Raw genomic sequence first — 21,500 nt, forward strand, 5'->3', positions numbered from 1 at the left:
GGGTTTGTTGGGCGGGGAATCCCCCCACCTCACGCCCGCCAAATTTCTCTCCCCTCCTTCTCACGTCCCGAAATCCTCCTCTCCTCTCCCTCACACGCCCCTAAATCTTCTCCGTTCCCTCTCACGCCCCCCAAGTCTTCCTCTCCCTCAAACTGCCTCCTGGAGTCACTCGAATTCCCTCTCGCCCTCTTGAGTTTTAACTGACTCTTTTCCCTTAAGATAACTCCGTTCAAGATCCCCGAGTTCCCGCGCGACCGCCGGCTCCCGGCCCGCCGACACTCACGAGAAGAAGGGATCATCCTCAAAGCTGCTGCTCAGCATCCCGAACATCCTGGCTCTGTCTCGGGCGGCGGCGTTTGCGGACAGATTGGAAAACGATGTAACGCCGCGACCGCGACCCGAGCCAGCCGGTCCAGCACTTGTCGACGCTTGTCTCCCAGTCGCTAAGGCAGTGCCCGTCGGGAAAGGCGGTGCTTGACGCGGAGCTGCTTTCCCATTGAACGCTGGTCCCATAACGTCACCAAGATGAGGCGGGGAAACAATGTGCCACTGCCACGGCAACCGCCATCAACACAGGAGACTGGAAGTCTGGCCACGCGCCAGCCAGGCAACCCATCGTGAAGCCTCGGGTAGCACAAGATAGCTTGTTCTCTGGGCTGCAGGAACACAGAAATCAGTCTACCCCTTGTGTGACCTTGGGCAAATCCCCCTCGGCCTCGAACCCCAAGTCTCTTTTCGGGAAAATGGAGATGGGTCAAGATTTAGGCCAAATGGCGTCCAAAGACCCATTCACCGGCCACATTTTGTGATCCACAGCAGAGTCCTATATCCAAAATGCTCTGTGGTGGTTGGTCGGACACTGTGAACAAATAATAAGAAAAGATATGCAAAAAGTTTTTGAGTACAGTTAGTAAATAGTGTACCCAGTACTTGAGGGAAATGGGATGAGGCCTATCAGATTTCAACAATCTTTGCCTTTTGTGAGCCTGAACTGAAAGCAGTGTTTCCCAAAGTGGGAAATGCTTAAGTTTTACGTAGACATGTTCTTTAAAAATAAGATGAGAATTTTGCTCTCTTCCATCCTCTTTCCAGTCCCTATTTCAAGAAGCAAGTCTCACTTTGATGCTGGTATGTCTTTAACACCTTCTCCAGCATTCCTTAACAGAGTAGGACTCAGGCACAAGGCCTGCAGCAAGCAGCCGTAGCCAACTAAAATTCCATTACTGTATATTTTTGTTTTAATTGTATTTATATCTGAGCCTTCTGTTTATGGCAAGTGAAACTGGTTTTAAATTTAAAGCAGTAACTAGTCTTTAAACACTAAGTGAAAAAGTGAGCTAATTTAAGGAAACAGTACAGGTGGGATTTGGATATGTTGGGGGGGAGGGGGGAGGGCATCATGACAGTGGTTCTCATACTATTGAGCTTTGGAAAACACTGTCCTGAGAACTTGCAGGAGCCTAGAGAAAGGTGGAGAAGAAGAAAGAAAGAACATTAAAGAAAGAGAAGAACAATTGAGTCTAAGAAGAGAGAAAATGCACCTTGCATGTCCATCCTTAATTAAGTGGGCTCCCCAGCCTCTCTAGAGGGCTGTCATGTGGAGACAGAGTGTTATCCATGGCTCCACAGGGCCTCCTGGGATTGGGCCAGAGAAGTGGCACTCTGCCAGAGTGAAGAAGCGTGCAGGGCCTGATTTGGAGGTGGCAGGAGTACTCAGGGTTATTTTGGGAGCCAGAAATTTAATCCTTTGGACCTTTTACCTCCCCACCTTTAGCCAAGTTCTCTGGCAGCCCCCCTTTCCCGAGACTGGTGACATGAGGTTGGGCAGCCTTCACAGCCCAAGTTGAGATAGTATAGCCCTTCCGGGGAAGAGGATATTTTCTTCCCCAGCCTCAGAATGAAGTTCAGAGAGCATATACATATTAGGGATCTTCTTGACTAGTTTCAAGGCAAAAAAAAAAAAAAAATAGTTTTAGAAGATCTGAAATTATTTTCTCTTTAAAATAATACAACACAAGATGTTAAGGAGGCCACGCTTTAAAAAAAAAAAACCCAAAAAATACTTAAATGAAATGGGGTAAGTTATTTGTGATAAATGATAGGATTAAAATAGTTCTGGATTAAGGTCAAATAAAGCAACTTGTGAGAAGTTTTTCCCTCTTGTTCCCATTGGGATTTTTCTTAGAATTGCACTGTTAAAACATGAAAACTTTAGTCCAGGCACAGGTTAGTCAGGGAGTTACCTGGAGCTTCTAAAAACAGTTTGGGCCTAATGGCCAATGCTTAAAAAATAGTTAGTAGAGGAAAAAGGACAGTTGAAGCTAAAGAGACCTCATCAGTTTCAGATCAGATAGGTAAAGAGGGAGGAGGTGAAAGACGAGGTGGGTTGGTAGAGGATGAATACTAGAGGAGGGGAGAATAGAGATGCAGAGCAGGACTAAGGGGAGAAGGTCTTGGACTTGGCTGTAGATAGAAAAACAATAGCTCATATTTACTGAATGTGTGCCAGGCACTGTTATAGGCACTTCCTGTGTATTAACTCATTAAATCCTCACAAGATTTTTATGGAGTAGCAATGGTTTTTTATCTCCGTTTATAGGTAATGCAACCAAGACACAGAGAGGCTAAGAAAATTGCCAAAGTTCACACAGCCAGTAATTGAACTGGGTGGGGTGCCTGGAGTTTTCCCTGGTGGGGGCTACTTACACCAATGTGGGTGATGGGCCACACTTAAAGATGCAGGATGAAAGCAAGTTATTATTTCTCAAAATTATGCTGACAAACTAAAAAATGGACCCAAATTAAACAGTATAAAATTCAGTGGGAATATATTAAAATCAATTCAATTCAATTGTACAAATATCTACTGAGTGCCTACCCTCTGTCAGTGATTGATCTAGACACTGAGTTGTTGGTGAACAAAACAGACAAAAATCCCTGTCCTCCTGGAGTGTATATTCTTGTGAGGGCAGAATGAAAATAAATAACGTAGAAAGTAGTATGTTAAAAGGTGATAGGTGTTAGGGGAAAAAACCAAGCAGGGTAAGGGGGATGGAGGTGCGTAGTTATAAACAGGGAATTCTGTGTAGGCCTCATCGTGAAGGTGAATTTGAGCAGGCTCACTGGAAGGAAGTGGACATGTATTGGAAGAGCATTCCAGGCCAGTGCAAAGGCCCTGAGGTAGCATGTGCCTGGTGTATATAATGCACTATCTATTCATAGGTCCTGAAACTTACCTTCAGAGGAATGAGATAAGTCAAGTAAAGTGAAAATTACCTATAAGGATAATAGCTCCTGTTTGTACTTCTTATGTTCCAGGCATTGTATTAAGTGCTTTGTATACATTTTCTCATTTAATCCTTACAACAACTCTGTATACTAAGACAGAGGTCCCCAACCCCTGGGCCGTGGACCGGTACTAGTCCGCGGCCTGTTAGGAACCGGGCCACACAGCAGGAGGTGAGCGGCGGGTGAGCAAGCGAAGCTTCATCTGCTGCTCCCCATTGCTCCCATCGCTCGCACTACCGCCTGAACTATTCCCCTCCCTCCATCCCTGGAAAAATTGTCTTCCACAAAACCAGTCCCTGGTGCCAAAAAGGTTGAGGACTGCTGTACTAAGATGTTTATCTCCATATTATATATGGAAAACCTGAGACACAGAGAAATCTGGTGATTATCCAGTCAATTCAAATCCAAATTAGCCCTATTCCAAAGCTAGTATTCTTGCCACCACCCTGCTTTATCTCCCTATAAAAAATTAATCATTTACCGAGTATCTCTAAGTACTAGACACTTTTACATGTATAATCTCTAGAGAAGCAAGAATAACTACAATTCTGCAGCCTGTGGAACGAAAACCACATTCACAGAAAGATAGACAAAATGGAAAAGCAAGGACTATGTACCAGATGAAGAAACAAGATAAAACCCAGAAAAACAACTAAATGAAGTGGAGATAGGCAACTTTCCAGAAAAAGAATTCAGAATAATGACAGTGAAGATGATCCAAGACCTCAGAAAAAGAATGTAGGCAGAGATCCAGAAGATGCAAGAAATGTTTAACAAAGACCTAGAAGAATTAAAGAACAAACAGAAGAATTAAAGAACAAACAGAGATGAACAATACAATAACTGAAATGAAAAATACACTAGAAGGAATCAATAGCAGAATAACTGAGGCAGAAGAACGGATAAGTGACCTGGAATACAGAGTGGTGGAATTCACTGCTGCAGAACAGAATAAAGAAAAAAGAATGAAAAGAAATGAAGACAGCCTAAGAGACCTCTGGGACAACATTAAACGCAACAACATTCGCATTATAGGGGTCCCAGAAGGAGAAGAGAGAGAGAAAGGACCCGAGAAAATATTTGAAGAGATTATAGTCCATAACTTCCCTAAAATGGGAAAGGAAATAGCCACTCAAGTCCAGGAAGCGCAGAGAGTCCCAGGCAGGATAAACCCAAGGAGAAACACGCCAAGACACATAGTAATCTCTAACCACACTACAACTTAGGTTTCACTTGGAAAGTCACTGACCAAGTTGAGAGAATACAAAGAAAAGCATGAAACCCACAACAACGCTACAACTCTATTAAAAATACCAAGAGTTTGAAATGTCAGTGTGCCCTCTTTTCTTTCATCTATTAATTCATCAACTATTTATTAAAAAAATAGCTATATCCCGAGCACTATTCTAGGCATTGAGGATTCACAACTCCCTGGCCTCTTGGATCTTACATTCTAGCAGACAGCTCTTTTACCAGCTAATTCGGCAAGTATTATTGTTACAGCACTTCAGAATTTTCAAAATGCTTTTGAAGACATTATCTCAAGTGCCCAAGAAGACGTAAACAGGTTCTTGAGTGCTGGACTTTCAGACTTAATTCTAGCTCTGCAGAGCCACGGGTGCTAGGCCATGATAAATATCTTTACTACAGTTAATTTCAATGTGTTTAGGGTTTCACTGTCTTAATCCGTTTGTCTTAAACTGTGCACAGAGATGCTGCAGGAGAGTTACAGCAAATTCACAGGGGGTGCCATGCAACAATTAAAAATTTGAAGGAGGACTTCCCTGGTGGTCCAGTGGTTAAGAATCTGCCTGTCAATGCAGGGGACAAGGGTTCGATCCCAGGTATGGGAAGATCCCACATGCCATGGAGCAACTAAGCCCGTGCACCACAACTACTGAGCCCTCACTCTAGAGTCCGTGAGCCACAACTACTGAGCCCATGCGCCTCAACTACTGAACCCTGTGCGCCTAGAGCCCATGCTCCACAACAAGAGAAGCTTCTGCAAATAAGAAGCCAGTGCACCACAATGAAGGGTAGCCCCTGCTCACCACAACTAGAGAAAGCCTGCATGCAGCAATGAAGACCCAGAATAGCCAAAAATAAAAAAAAAAATTTTAATTAAAAAACTTCAAAGGAAACAGAAACTTGACATCTGTCAGATGTTGTGAATCTACTGGCTTGAGATAGTTCACATATTTCAATACTGTGCTACATTCCTTAAGGTGATGTCATAGCTTTGGAAAGCTAGGTTTTGAGAAATTACCATGATGACAAGGAAGTACCTTGTGAAAATCAGTGTGGAAAAGGAAATGTCGATGGCAAAGCTCAATCTGTTCCCAAAGTTTGAGAAGTTAAGCCATGCTAGAGTGGCACACATCTCTCAGTGTGATTATTTAAGAATGATATAAAAATTTTTTTCTTTCAATATATGTAATTTTTAAGAAGGCTACTGAGTTTCTAGGACATACATATTTAAGTTGTTTGGACTTAAGTTGTTGGTAATAAACAGAACCAACTACTGAGTATTTCTTCAGACCTAGGGGGCACAGTGAATATATTACTGAGGCACTAAGGGCTCATGACCTGAGATCATTTGGGCACATCTGTCTTAACCCCATGATCTTTCTTTCTTTCAAATTTTTAAAAATTAAAAGTTGTATCACAAATCCAATTTTTCTAAAAGGTATGATTCATTTTCTTTTTAGTGTTTATTCTCTTTTCAACTAGCCGTCTTACCAGCCCTCTTACAAGTTTGCATTATATTTTTATGAAAGATGGGAAATCATACATAGTGATAAAAGACATATAATAAAAGCATAGGTCCAAGGTGTTCAAACTCCCTGTTGGGGCCACCTCTGGTCCCTACAGCATCATTGTTCAAATTAGGAACAGTTGCCTCCCTCTCAAGATACTTCCATTAATGGGACAATTGTTTAGTAAATTTATAAATCTACAATGTGTACGGTATGACTGGTGCCCCCTTAGGTGTTTCACACTTGATTACGGTAGCCCCCTCCCAAGCATGAATTCTTTCTACTTGTCAGAAGTTAATGTACCCAGCTCATCCACAAATTCATGAGCAAGAAATGTAATTTTATTTTCCTGTAGCTGAACTTGATTTATATTCTGTGTTCCCATTCTATTGGGGGTGACCCTTCCTTCTCTCCCAGGCAGACAATGCCAAGGTGGAGTTAGTTGCCAGCTGTGCTGCATCCCTGAAGGCATCTTTATTCCACTCGCTGGCTGGAGTCAGGACACTAAGCGTCTCACGATGTGTGGCACAGTCTGGCACGATGAAGAACCGTCTTGTCCTAAATGTCAATAGCATTCTTCTCCCTTGAGAGTCATACTCTCTAAAGCAAGTTTTTCCTCCGGTGAAGTAAACCTTCAAAGCAAATTTGACTTCACAGAGAAAAATTTTCAACGCTAAGTCCTCCTTTTTGGTGCCTGCTGCTGAGGTGAGAGCCAGGAGTTTTGTTGACAGCACGCCACGAATAAGCAGCACACTTTTCCAGTGGTGTTTACGGTTATAGCTCATCTTCTCTGTGGACACGTTATTTTGCACAAATTGTAATTGTCATATCTTATTTAGAAAAACATTGAGAAAATGTCACCTTTGAGGTATTGGTAACAAGAGGTCTGCCTCTGCTGAAAGGTGCTTTAGGCAGCCCCTTGGGGGCAGAATCCGAGGCTTTAGTCCCTGGGCTGGGGTCCTAATGTTCGGGTGGCAAAAAGGAAGTTTGTAGGAGAGAAGCAGAGGAATGTCCTGTCCTAGTGATGGAAGGCCAGAGAGGACAAAAAAGCACTGGGGAGGGAGTGAAGGCTCACTGTAGGGTCAGGGCTGAACCATGGATTATACTGCTGTTACATATGGGCAAAATTTTGGCCTTTCCCACATTTCTTAGATGTAAATCTTTGAGACTTTGATATTTTGAAGCACGTGCCATGTTCTTTTTAAAATATAGTCTTAGCTAAGGGCTCACTTCCATTTACTAACAGTTTCCACCTAAAAATTGTCTACCAAAAGTTTTACAAATTTTATGCTAATTCTCTCAGTAACCCTGTGAGGGAGGCACCATCGCCATTCTGCAGATGAGAACACAGATTCAGGGAGGTGGAGTGATTTGCCAAGGTCCTCTAGCTGGAGACTGGTAGAAGAGGGATTCTGATCCGGATGGGGCCACTTCAAGGACATTTTCTTCTCACTACACCCCTAGGTAGTTCTCATAACGAAAAAGAACCTGATGGAGTGAAACGGCATATATGTGAAGCTGCCAAGATTGTCCAAACTTCGGCATAGCTTGTTTGGTTTAAGTACATCAAAACTTTGGCCTGTGTTTTGAATTTTCTTTAAAAACAAACAGTAGCAAAAATGTTATTTAATGAATAAAATGAAGCCTATTACTCCAAAGACAAGGCATCTGAATGACAATGTCAAGTAGAAATATGTTATACTAATTTTTTTTTAAGTGACAAACTTTCCACAGAGACCATAACAGAGCCATGTGTAGTTATGGAAATCCACACCCGAAGACTAATAAGTTTTCTAACTTACTTTTTAATTGAGGTGTAATTTAAATATGGTAAAGTCCACTAATTGTAAATGTACAGCTCAATAAAATTTTACATATGAATAAACCTATGTAGACACCACCCAGTTGAAGATACAAAGCATTTCAAATACCCCAGAAAATTCCCTTGTGGTCCCTCCCAGATCATCTCTCTCAAAAGTAACTAGTATTCTGAGATTTGCTTCTTTTGCTTAACATTATGTTTGCAAAATTCACTCATATTATTGCATGTAGCAGTAGTTTATTATTTTTCATTGCTGTGTAATATTTTATTGTATGAATTTACCACACGTAATTTACCCATCTACTGTTGATAGATTTTTGGATTGTTCCTTTCTTTTTTTTTTTTTTTTTTTTGCGTTTGACTAGAGCTGCTATGACCATTCTTGTACATGACTTAATTTTTTTTTTTTTGGCTGTGCTGTGCAGCTTACAGGATCTTAGTTCCCTGACCAGGGATTGAACCTGGGCCCGGTAGTGAAAGTGCCGAATCCTAACCACTGGACTGCCAGGGAATTCCCATGACTTAATTTTTAAAATCAATTTAACATTCAGCTGTATTTTCATCTTTATTTTCATTGAAATTCGGAAAGCTTTCTACAGACAATAATTTCATAAGGAGGATTTTTCTATTGAGTCAACTCTTTGATGTTTGCAACTGTCTATATTTCTTTTGTGTCTAAAATAGAAGGAACACTTTGTTGCATCTTTAAAAAATTGAAAAAGTTTAGAATCACGAAGCCTAAAACAAGTTGAATAGTAGGTATAGTAGGTAGCATTCTTTAAGAAACACCGTTGAGGTCATCTGTTCTCAGGAACTGTTTAATGTGACTGTCTAAAGTATTATTTTAAAAGTTATTTTTAAACCTTTGATAAGATTTGGAGAGAATTCAAGCTGTGGGTGGATGTCCCACTGTGAAGGCAATCATATGAGAAGGCTGTCCAGGGCTTGAGGGAATTATATTGGAAAACTTTAAGAACTTGAATGCCTTCATCCTGGTCATATGCTTCGATGCTTTTACTATTTGAAGTGTTAGAAAAAATTTGCTTCCATCTTAGAAGAGTTGTTTTTAATTTCAAGGCCATGCAAGTTCTAATGCTATCTGGGGTATATACTTGGGCATAACAAGATAAAGCGGTGACAGGGAGTTAATCATAAGTAGCTCCAAGCTATACCTGGTTTCTTCCTAATTCATTTATCACCCTCAGACCTGGAATCTCCCTTGGGATACAGCCTCCAGCAGGGCTCATACTATGGAATGGCACTGGAGCCTGTTGGGAGAAACTGAGGTGGGCCAGGCCTGGGGTTGCTAGTGGGCAGGAGAATGCTGTGTGGTCTGCTGCATGTTCTTAATGAGAAAAGCTAAAACCTACTATGTGCTAGGCACTTTAATTCACAACAGTTCCATTATTCTTTTATAGAAGTAAGTAAACAGGCTTTAGAGAGTTAATATGTGCAAGAGCATATTGCTAGGAAGTAGTAGAGTTGGGACTGGGAGCCAGGTTGTCTGGCTGTAGAATCTGGGCTCTTGATCGATGCACTGGTATAACCCCTGCTGCCTTGCTGTCTAGCACACAGGAGACTAGCTGTCTCCTTTATCTCCAGCTGAGGATGGGGCTTTGCCTGGAGCCATAGTCAAAAACACAAACATCAATAAGGGCCAGGTAAGTAATGAAAGTGAGAGAAGTGGAATAGGTAAGATGATAAGGAGAATAAGAACAAACATTTATTGTTTCCACTGTGTGCCAGGCACCACTCTAAGTGTTTTACATGTTTTAACTCTCTTAATCCCAAAAACAGTCTAATGATTTAGACACTATTATTACACCCATTTTACATGAGAGGAAGCTAATGGTCAGAGAAGAGCAATCATGTGTTCAAGGTCACACATCCAGGAGAACCCTGGGAGTCTGGCTGGGAACCCACACTCTTATCCCTGTGCTGTATGGCCATGGGTGCCTGGAAGGGCGTGACAGTGGGCACTGGAGGGGGCTTGTCTCCAGCAAAGCGGGGAACTTCTACTCAGCTCCAGATGACTGCCCTGCAGAAATTCATGCCCACTGGTAGTATGGAACATCACATGAAATCTTCCAATTTTTTACAGTTAGCAATTAATTAAGAACAAGATACCCTAGCAGGCCAAACAAAACAAGGCTGTGGGCTGAATCTGGCCCGCAGGCTTCGAGTCTGTGATCTAGTTACTTCGAGCTTGAGTTGTCATGGCAGGAAAGGATACTTGAGCCCAGTAGCATCCACGTACTGCCTTCTGAGCATAGCTCAAAGCTGCGCTGACAGCAAGGCCTGTGTTGTGAGAGCTGAGAAGTGCCCGGACTCCCAGCTGAAGGCCTTCATGAGTGGATGCCAGTTGCCACATCACTGGCTGTCCATATCTTAAAATACTGGCACCATAAAGCAGTAGTTTCATTTCTGCAGGATATTTAGATTACAAACTAATGTTTTTCATCTGGTGTGCAAACATTTAGCACAAGTTTATCAGTTTGGGGTATTATATTATCTTTCTAATTCTGTTGTCTTAAAGTAGACCTGAGATAATCTTGCCTGTGCTCTAAAATGCTTGCATCCCAGTTTTGTAAGTTGAAGTACTTGTGGTTTTTGACTCTAGCTCTAGGTTAGGCCCTCCCTCAATTGGAGGTAAATGAAACAGCTAGTCTCCTCTGTGCCAGAGAGTGGGTCAGCGGTCCCTGTATAGCTTTGGGAAAAATCAGACTTTCATAGTGTATGCAATAAAGTATCAAAAGCCCATTTATCCATATAAAAGCAATCTGTTAAACTAAATGTGATTGGATGCTTCCAAGAGCTTTTTCCCCCTCTTAATATTTGTTACTTGTTTACTTGCTACTTGTTTTGTCACTAGCCAGAATGTATAGGAGAGCTATACATTTTAAACAAAAAGCTCACTAGGCAACATTTTTGGAATTTTATTTCTTTTACTTAATTTTTCTCCCTTCGAATCCTTATTTCCATACTGGGCATGTACTCTGGGTTCTTAGAAAGAAAAATGTTTAAGGGTTGTATTAGTTTCTTGGAGCTGTCATAACAGAGTATCTGGGTGGGTGGCTTAAACAACAGCAATCTACTCTCTCACAGTTCTGGAGGTTAGAAGTCAAGCTGTCGGCAGGGCCGTGCTGGCTCTGAAGTCTCTGGGGAAGAATTCTTTCCTTGCCTCACTCCTTGGCTTGTCCCCATATCTCTCCAGTCTCTGCCCCCATCATCAAGTGGCCTGCTCCCCTGTGTGTTTCTGAATCCAAATTTCCCTCTCCTTATAAGGATGCCAGTCACTGGATTTAGGGCCCACCCTAATCCAGTATGACCTCATCTTAACTTGATTACATCTGCAAGGACCCTACTTCCAAATAAGGTCATATTCACAAGTTGCAGGTGGACATGAATTTTGAGGGGATGCCATTCAACCCAGTGCATGCATCCATTAGTAACTTGTACAGAAATAATCAGAATAGGCAGGGAACAAATTTTTCAGAATTAATCATTATATAAAACTTGGAATATAAGTCAACAATCAGCTGGCAAGCTTGAAAGTTATATAATTTTACAGAACTTTTACAGCATGTGTTTAGGATATTAACCTCATTCCAACTTCTTCCTGCCTTTTCTACTCTCATTCTCTCCCTGGCCCTATTTTCTTCACTGACTTGTTAGGATTTCTCTTTTATCTGCTCATAGTCTTTGAATTATTATAAAATACCTGATGCTTCTCTGGAACAAAGAATGGAAGGAAGAAATAAATAAATAAATAAAATAATAAAATAACCACCATTAATTTAATGGTAGTGTTGAGATATTGGCCTTCATTTGAGAACAAACTCATTATGAGAAGCTTTCTAACATGAGAAAATGCCAGTGTAGATCTCAGAGTGATGTCTCTAATTGCCTAGACCTTTTTACATTAGGTATCTGCATGAGTTATAACTCTTTTGTGAAGATAAAAAGGCTGCTGCAAGAAATAGCCCCAGTGCTGTAAGGGCTGTCAGACAGGAGGGCATCTCAAATGAGATTAATGATGTCTGCCTTAATATAAGAAGATTTAGCATAACCAAGATTATGGATTCTGCAGAAACCTGCCAGCACTCATTTATCTGGAATAAATACTATTTTTAATTAAAGTCCTAAGGTAGGTTATTCCTGAACTAATGAGATCTATAGCGATTACCTTTGCAAATTAATTTTCTTTCTTAATTCTCAGTCACTTTGATGATTATGGCTTATTCAGTCTTACTCATGGCAGTCAGCTTGTAGGACAAGCCGATTTCTAGCTAAAGGCACTAAATAACCCAGTATTTGTTTTTACATGGTACTCTCATTTTCTAATTATATTTACCATTTAACCCAAATACTCTTATAGATCTGTCTGTCCAACTGAGCTGTATATGGCAAGTCGGCTTTATGAAATAAGATTACTCACAAGAGCATAAAGCTTCAATCTAAGTGAAATGGTAGGGAGTATAAAATCAGAAAATTACAGCACTGCTATTCTTAACTATTTGTTTAATTGATTCTGGCTCTTTGCTAGGCACTGTACTTTTTGAGTGTTGTACACACATCAGCTCTAATCCACATACAAATTCTGCAAGATAGGAATTACTATTCCTGTTTACTAGATCATGGAACAGAGGCTTAGGGGGTTTAGGCTTAGGTTTAACTCTATAGCTCACTTCATACCACCATGCCATGCAGTCTCTGCTAACAGTGGCAATCATCCAGCTTTCAGCAGACCTCCATATAAACATCAGTGTTTATTAGTATGTGGTTCAACCAGGTTTTCAGTGACTCAATAGGGTTGGTTACTCTTGCGGTGTAACAAACCACCTCAAAACTTTGTGGTATGGAGGTGCCATTTTATTACATTCATAGATGCTGTGGGTAAGGAGTTTAGACTGGGAAATGAAGATGGCTTATCTGAAGGGCCTCAGCTAGGGGGACTGTGGCTGCAGGAGTCTGCACTCACATGCTGGTTGTTGGCTGGAACCTCAGCTGGAACTGTCAGCCAGGACACCAACATGAGGACTCTCCGTATTGCCTGGGTTTTCTCACAACACGGCAGCCCTTAAGTAATTGGCATCTTGTATGACAGCTCAGGGTTCTGGGGTGAGTATCCCAAGAGAATTAGGCATAAGCCTTTCCTGAACTAGTCTTGGAAGTTATGCTGTGTCACTTCTGGTGTGTTCTGTTGGTTAAAAGCAAGTCACCAAGATTGACCCAGATTCACGGAAGGGGATATAGACCCCTCCCCGCCCCCTCAATGGGAGAAGTGTCAAAGAATTTGCAGACATGTTTTAAAGCCATCACAGTGGGTAATAAATACTTAACTACATATTGTTACCTGTGGCTTACATGTTAGAGTTGAGGTTCTCATCTATTTCCCTGCCCCTTCCGGACGGCTCACCTGGTTGCCAGAAATATAAGCAAGGGCACGCTCCAGGCAAATGCACCTCTATTACTAGTTGGGACTCCTGCCCCTAATTTCTGGCTGATCTACGACTTTGATACATTGGCTGGGGAAGAGTTGAAGCACTGGGAGCCTCCTTTTCAACCTTTCTTCCTAAGACACAGAGAATCAGACTATGCCTCTCATTTACCTTAGATGGTTTACTTGGCTTTTTGGGAGTGAGAGCAGGCTGAAAAAATTCATATTTATTGCTTCACTCACAAGAGATCACACACCTAGTTAATTCAATTTTTTAGTAAGTTCAAATATTTGTTGACAGGAAGATCCTACTGGTGGAGACAGAAATCATTGATCAAAGGTTGGCTGGTAAATATAGAATAAGAATTGAATTGAGCATTTTCCATGTGCTTACAAGATAAGATGAATGAAAGGTTCTTTTTTTCCCTTCAAGGAGAAAAAGTTGAATAGACGTGGAAACTACTTAAATGGAAAAGGAGGTGATTAGGCACATGAGTTAAACGGATGATTTGGTGCCTCCTTTCCCCTGGGCCCTCACCTCAAGACGTCATACCATTTTGACACAGAGTCAAGCTGAAACATTCATGCCAGACCTCTCTAAATGGGATGCATTCAGGCTCCGAGAACTACCCTTAGCCGATGAGTACTGGCCTGGAATAGAGAACTGAGGAGCAATGGTGATTAGGGATTCTCAGGGTCGAAATGCCACTCACTCACTTCATGTTTGAAATGTTTGTACATAAAGCTACTGCTGTCACAGCTTACTGTAACTTCATGAAAAGGATGCTTGTCAAGCGGCCTTTGGAGAGCTGGAAACGGGAGTATGCCACCCAGCAGCATTTGATGGAACTATTTTCTGAATTAGCAAAAATTTGAATGGGCAGATGTGCTGTGTAGCCAGGTTTCTTTAGGATCTTCTATATTTTTAAAGGAAATAGTAAGATTCATAATTATCAGGCTATTTTCTGCTCTGACAAGCTGAAATACATTTCCTAATCTCTCTTGCAACAGGAGAGTAGTCAGGTGACTAAGTTCTAAGGGATGACATACAAACTTCCAAGTTTCCTTTAATTTTAACTTCTGAGTCTTCTTAAGAGGAAAGGAGTAAGTACATCCTTCACACTGCCCGGAATGTGGGCAGTGGGATGTGAGTACGATGGCTAGAGCCGGACTGAATCACATGGTGGAAGCCACCTACCTAATGAGGATGTTAGAGCAAGAGTCAGGGTTCCTCACATGTGAAGCCACCATACCTGCCTTTAAATGTCTTTCATTTGAGAGAGAAATAAACGTTTTTCTTACTTAAGCCACTGTTTGTTGTTACTGTTGTCATTGTTTACCAAGCCAAAACTAATTGCTATAATTAATCCTAATTGATACACTGCCCTTGCAGATAATTTTATCTGCTTTGGTCCCAGCAGGAAACAAATGACATACTCAAAAGAGTTTAACGAAGGCAATATATACAGAGATGTGAGCAGGGTTAAGGAAGCCAATCAGGGACTAACAGCTACCGGAAACTGCCCCAGCCTCCAGGTCAGAAGGCAGGAGGAGGGAGCTGTTACTATAACATGGTGGGAACTGTATCCTTGAGAGAGGGGCTAGCCACACTTAGGAAAGCAACCACAACTGAAACAGCAGGGGTACAGAGACCCAATTCTCTCTCCTCCTTCCTGTGATTTCCTGCTAGTGCCTACTATTGGCCGAACCCAACCAGAAGCCAGAGGGCAAGGGAAACTGGGTGATATAGTCTGTAAAGGTCAGCCTCCTGGGACACTGCAGAGAACAAAAGACTGAAGAATGATTCTGATGGATGATGGCGAGAACTAGCTATATATAATGTCCTCTCATTATAAAATGACTTTTTAGTTCTTGAGTGATTTGAAGATAATCTTAATTTGCATGAAATCATCCAATTTGAAAGTTAACTTATTGTTGCTGTTATTTACTAGTTAAAATGTGAAAGGTACACACCCTATGTCCTAGCGATTCCACTTTTAGGGATCTACGCAGCCATTAAAAACAATGAGGCATATAGATGTACTGCTCAGGAAAGTTATCTAAGGAATATGATCCGGGAAAAAAATTAACTGGAGACAAATCTGTTTTCATGGTCTGAAAAGAGAGCCCATATGTCAATATCTCAACAGAGCCGTATTTGTTCAAGCAGAGGGAAAGGCCGGGATGACTGTTAATAATGGTCACCAGAGGCAACAGACAACGCAGCAGCCGACTAAGAGGGACAGATAATGTTTACATTCAAAAACTGGTTCCACATGGATGACCTTCCTTTTTGTGTTTTGTTAGTATTTTTCAATGAGAAAAAAGAAAAAAACCCAAATCACAAAATGTGAAAGATATCACTTAAGAAAAAGCTTAATTCATGATATAACTCTCATTTTGTGTACACTTTTTCTAGCAAATGAGCAAATTTAATAAATTATATGTGGCCATTTGCTAGCTTGCATAAATTATATAATTTATAGAAAAAATATATAAATGAATATTGAGAAAGTTTTGAAGTACTTATCAGAAAGAGAATTAGTTTAGTAAAGTGGTGGCCATTGATATTTAACTTACAAATTTCACATTTGAACTAGAATCCAATATTCAAATCCCCCATCGACATTTAAACATTATATTATTTTTTAAACTCCGAAAGCAAAAATACATTTCAAATCTATGCTGTCTTTGTTAGTGAAAAGACAGAGACTTTTGTCATCGATTGTGGTAAATTCTAAAACAGGTTTTTCAAAAAATAAGAACTCTTTGATGAATTTTGTAACCCTTTCAAAGCTCTCTAAGGTCTGTGTAAACGCCTTTCAAAGGGATTTAGAAATTAATTGAACAATGCCTTTTGGGAATTATATTGCAGTTAGTATAGCAAGATAAACATATTTAGAAATTGGAACTTCAAATTAAGAATCCCAAACAGAAACTGAGTCTCTGATATTTTCTAGACTGTGTCGAATACTAACCTATTTACCAGTCACTTGTCACTTTCTCTTATTAATTGTAAAAAAAGTGAGTTGAAAGTCTCTGAGCACCTTTGCTGAAAACGGCCCACATGACCTTGGAAACACAAGTGTGCTTTCACATTAACAAATGTTAATGTGAAAATGGTTTACTTCCTGAAGTTTAAGTGTTTTAGATGGAACAGCTATTACATAACACAGGGACTGGGCTGCTAATTATGCTCTATGGTAGGTATAAAATTTTTTTTGAAATGAACTATTTCAAACATGGAGAAAGTATATTTATGGGAGATTATAATTTTGGATGACTCCTCATTTTCCCTGCATGTAGTAACACTGCGGCTGATTCAAATACAAAGCGTTCTGAAAAAAGTATTTTTTCAAACTATTAGTAAATGAGTTATGAGTTATCTTCTCCAGGTCATTTAGATTTACTATGGCAGAAAGAGGAAGAAGAAAAGCTACAATGGGGCTATATAAATAATCCAGTTACAGAATTTGTTTAAAAAGTCTACCCAATCTTTAACATAGGCATTCAAACCATTGTGCTGGTATGTGGTAAACATTTATTTATTTCTCAATTATTTGTTTTCAATTCCATTTTAAGCTTGTGATATTTTCATGGAACACGAACAGGTAGATAAACTGTAGTTACGGATTTTATTCAAGACATGGGATTTTAGCAGTTCATCTTTTAAAAGATTATGAAGGGAGCCTGCACTATACTAGGTTTTGTACACTGGGATTTAAGCCTGAGTACCATGTTACAAGATGTGAAGAAGAGAGGGTCAGTTCAGTTCATCATTCTCTCCTAGCACTGCAGCAGGATCATTTTGCCATTCCTTCTCAAGACCTAAAAATAAAATGGTACATTGTTGAGTTAAAAGTGTTGTCTTACTATATTGGTAGACTTTACTTCTTTAAAACTGACCTATCATTTGCAAGGAGAGCAGTCACAGAAGCCGGTGGGTGGACCTTGAATGACCACATCTACATCATTTAAAATATTATTTATATAATATAAAAATTGGCCCAGAAAGAAAGTCTAGGCAAGTGAAGACTAGTAAGATCCTTGCTTAAACTCTAGCCCCACTGTTGTTAGTCGCTAATGTAATAGAGAAGACCGGTGTACTCTATATTCCCCAGGAATTCCAAAGGCCTTTGTCAGCTCAGAGACGTGTGGAGACACAAATCACAGAAACCAAACTAATCTGGTCACAAAACTCATCTATTTTTTTTATTTAGTATTTTTTAAATAGATTTTTAAATTGTGGTAAAATGTACACAGTTACCACCTCAACCATTTTTAGGTGTACAGTTCAGTGGTATTAAACATAGTCACGCCGTTGTACAACCATCACCACCATCCATCCCCATAACTCTTTTCATCTTATAAAACTGAAACTCTATTCCCATTAAACAATAAACCCACTTCTCCTCACCCCAGGCCCTGGCAACCACCTTTATACTTTCCCCCTTTATGATTTTAATTACTCTAAGTACCTCTTCTACGTAAATCATATAGCGTCTGTCTTTTTGTGACTGGATTATTTCACTTTGCATAATGTCCTCAAGGTTCATACATGTTCCTTCCTCTTTAAGGCGGAGTAATATTCCATCGTGTGTGTATATATATATATATATATATATATATATACACACACACACACACTGCATTTTACTTCATCCATCCATGGACACTTGAGTTGCTTCCCTGTTTTGGCTATTATGAATAATGCTGCTATGAACATGGGTGTACAAATACCTCTTTAAGACCATGCTTTCAATTCTTTTGGGTACATACCTAGACACCTATTTGTTTTTGCACTGGCTCCAAATAGCTTGAGTATTTTAAATAGCCATACTGCTAAACAGACTGCCCATTTAAGATGAGCAAATTCATTTTTCCTTCATTGACAAATATTTATTGAGAGACTTCTTGTGTCAGGCATGGACTAGATTCTGGGGATACAATAACAGCAAAAATAACTTGGAAATACATGATGACAGAGCATTTTCTTTCATTTGGGAAAGAACCCACCAAATAGAATATACTGATCAACACCCATCTCTATGAAAAAAGGTGAAGATGATTAGAGAATTCACAAAGAGTTCTTTCTTACCTCCATTTTTATCCTTGTTCTTCTGTAAAGACTCAGATATTTTCTTATCAAGATGACTCGCTTTTCCATTATTCCATAAAGGAGTTCCAAAGAGTAATAAGTAGGGCTTACATTTAAAGGATGGCATTTAAACATTTTCTGAATAATTCAAGCACTGTATCCACTGAGTAATGGCCAGAAGCTGGTTCAAGACCTCTTCTGTCATACTCATGAGGAATTTGGGGGTAGGAAAAGGGGGGCAAGGAAGGAGTAACATGGGTGTAAGAATTCCAGATCAATTCATCCATAGTTTAGTGACCAAAAATGTCCCGTGTCTTGTTTCATTTCTAGCTTTTGTTACTACCTTAGTTACTCACTTGATACCAAGATTTTCACTTGATACCCAAATCAAAGGAAAATTTGGAGACAGACCTAACCACAAGGAAATGAACTGTGTCTTTTCATTCCAAAACAATGCTTTCTGTAATAGCACACAATGGAAAAACAGGGGATTAGGGAACACACCGTTGTCCCCACTTCTGTGCAAGGCCTTACTGGCAGATGCAATCCTTTCTTAGAAGTACTGAAAGTCTCCTTCAGCTACCATTACACGTCTCACTCAAGTCATCTTGGCTGACAAGTGGTGGTGATACAAGACTGATGATAGTGGCCAAATCAGCTTATTCAGCTGATTCTCCACCAAAAGGAAGAAATGATCAGAGAAAGCCAGAGGGCGACCAGGAACCTAAAATTTTGCTTGGATTTTAATAGGATCGAGAGGGCAGGGCCACTTGGGTCTTTCACAAGGGGGACTCTTCCTTGGGTTGGAAGTGCAACAGTTCCCAGACCCCTACAGCAGCTACCAGGAAGGTGGAAGTGGATAGCTGTGAGTTCCTGTGGCTCCAAAGGCTTCCTTAATTTTCTCACTTGCAGTAATCTCTCTCTTTTTTGCAACCATGTCCTCTCCTCTGCCACTAAGTATTATATCTCTTATGTCATATGCATGTCTGGGCTTCATAACTAAGCCTCTTGAGGGCAGGATCCCCACTGGATTCACCTATGTATACCCAACTACCCTTACTCTGCCTAGCACAAACTAGGTAGTCAAAAAAACGTTAACGAGTAAGTGGGTAAATCTGATGGAAGAAGCCCTGAGATCCCCCAGTAAGCAGATAGTAGGTCACTAACTGCAGAGCAATCAGGGTTTCTTGTGGTCTTGGCAGGGAGGGACATCAGAGAAATCTGGGGACAAAGCTGGGGTCTATTGGCCATGGCAGTTCAAACACATACATAAGGAGTACACTGAAGATGGAGTGTAGTTTTTCAAATAATTACCCATGCGACTATTTGTTCCATATTTCCGTTAAGATGGGCTACCATGCCAAAATGTTCCCTTGGCATAAACAGTACACTCTTCTACCACGGGCTTTCTTTTGTGTTATTTTACTGAAAAATCAAAATAGGCAGATAGGCTATTAGTATCCTCATTTCACCTGCTGGGATGCTGAAATGAAGTAGGTGAAAGACTCAGCATGTTGTGTGCTCATATTCTTAGGTATCTGCCTCCTCGTAATTAGGGAGTGCCAGAAAAAAAAAGTTCTTATTCCATTTTCCCTGAAAATGCACTTGTTCAGAAATGAAAACTTGTATTATTAGTACTCATCATTTTGTGTGAAGTCAATGTTTCAAAAAACACTCTGAGGTCTCATGTAAGTCCAAACTGTTGCCACTAGTCAACTGACATGAAAGGGACTGTTCTGTTTTATAGAGTCATTATATTAGGATATTAAAGAAGGCCTGCATGGATCGCCTACCGTGAGTTTGGTGATATGTTTGATAGTGGTCTATGAAGTCTTTCTCATTAAATTTGATTTGGCTTATGTGGTAATATTGTAGTCTTCAACAGGATGCAGGCAAACAAAGTTAATAATATATTAAAATGAATCACACTGGAAATCAGGAAGAAGGGGAATAGTCATTGAGTTTAGCAGGGACTAAAGTTTAGTTAATTAAAAAAATAACTTGATTCTCTATCTCTATGAGAAATTTAGCTTTAAAATATAAATCTATTGCAGTTCAAGCATCTGTATTTGGGGTACTTGCCAAAGAGGAACTCTGGTGTGAAATATAATTAAAGTGGATCATAATATTTTCACTGTGTTATAAATGAGGAACATCAGGCATACTGAGAAAAAATGCCTAGTCTAGCTTCTCTGGAGAATCACTAGTGGCCCAAATGACAACCCATATTCTTGCCTAGACCACTAAAATATAATTCCCCAAAGGGTGATAGTCCTTTTACTATTTATAAGTTATGTAATAAAGGAAATATAAAATTATTCAGTACCAGTAATCCCTTTTAAAAATCACTAAAAATTTGTGTATGTTGAAAACCACACACACCTGAGTTCATACTGGGCACTTCCACTTATAGCTAAGGAAAAAAACCCCACTAGCATATATTTAGAATATGAAAACATGTTTGTATAAAAACAAGTATTTGGTCATCAGTCTATTTTCCATCCCTTTTGCAACTGATTTTACGTTCTTTATGTTTTTCATTTTTAACAGGGATTACAACTTTAGTAGTTTCAGAAATACAAAAAGATGGCATCAAAATGTCCTATATATTGGTAATCTTAGCCCAAGAACTTTTCATGCTTATCTTGTGTTCTGGGCTACAGTCTTCATAGATACAAATTCGAGCAGAACAAAATAGAAAAGGGAAATAACTCATGTCAGCTGCTGAAGGCAGTTTGTAAGGCAGGCCTAAAAGTCCTTATCTCTGGCCTGTTCAGTATGGAATGCATAGTTGATTTTCATTCAGCTACCAGAGAAAGGTATTCTACGATGACAGATAGCCTTATCAAAACTACAATTAGCTGGCTTCCTCTGCAGGGTATAGCAGTTGGTTAAGTAACACTGAAGTGAGAGCTCTTACCAGTTTTCTCAGAAACAATTCCCCATCATGAGTATTTGGCCAAGTGCTTAGGTCTAGCATGAACATGTAATTTTTAAAAGAATGAGCTGGGACCTGCTAACATGTTTCAAAGGATCACCTAGTAAAAGCTGATCTCTAAGCAAATAAACCATCAGTTTATTTAATTTTCAAGTAGT

At 40.1% G+C, this 21,500-nt stretch overlaps 1 protein-coding gene across 1 annotated transcript in view; it reads right to left on the reverse strand.

Annotated features, from left to right (window-relative positions):
* The window catches only part of MLF1 (myeloid leukemia factor 1), a 56,011-nt gene extending 34,532 nt beyond the window's left edge, over window positions 1–21,479 (reverse strand). The window contains exons 1-3 of the mRNA XM_027113184.1: window positions 18,405–21,479; window positions 17,042–17,134; window positions 284–859 (exon numbers count right to left, since the gene is read on the reverse strand). Of these exons, the coding sequence (XP_026968985.1) occupies window positions 284–513 (230 nt within the window). The 5' untranslated portion in view covers window positions 514–859; window positions 17,042–17,134; window positions 18,405–21,479. The remainder of the gene's footprint in view (window positions 1–283; window positions 860–17,041; window positions 17,135–18,404) is intronic.
* Window positions 21,480–21,500: the final 21 nt, after the last annotated feature.

Source organism: Aethalodelphis obliquidens, unplaced genomic scaffold, assembly GCF_003676395.1.
Source record: "Aethalodelphis obliquidens isolate GAN/ISIS:26980383/991018 unplaced genomic scaffold, ASM367639v1 scaffold1, whole genome shotgun sequence".
Taxonomy (NCBI): domain Eukaryota; kingdom Metazoa; phylum Chordata; class Mammalia; order Artiodactyla; family Delphinidae; genus Aethalodelphis; species Aethalodelphis obliquidens.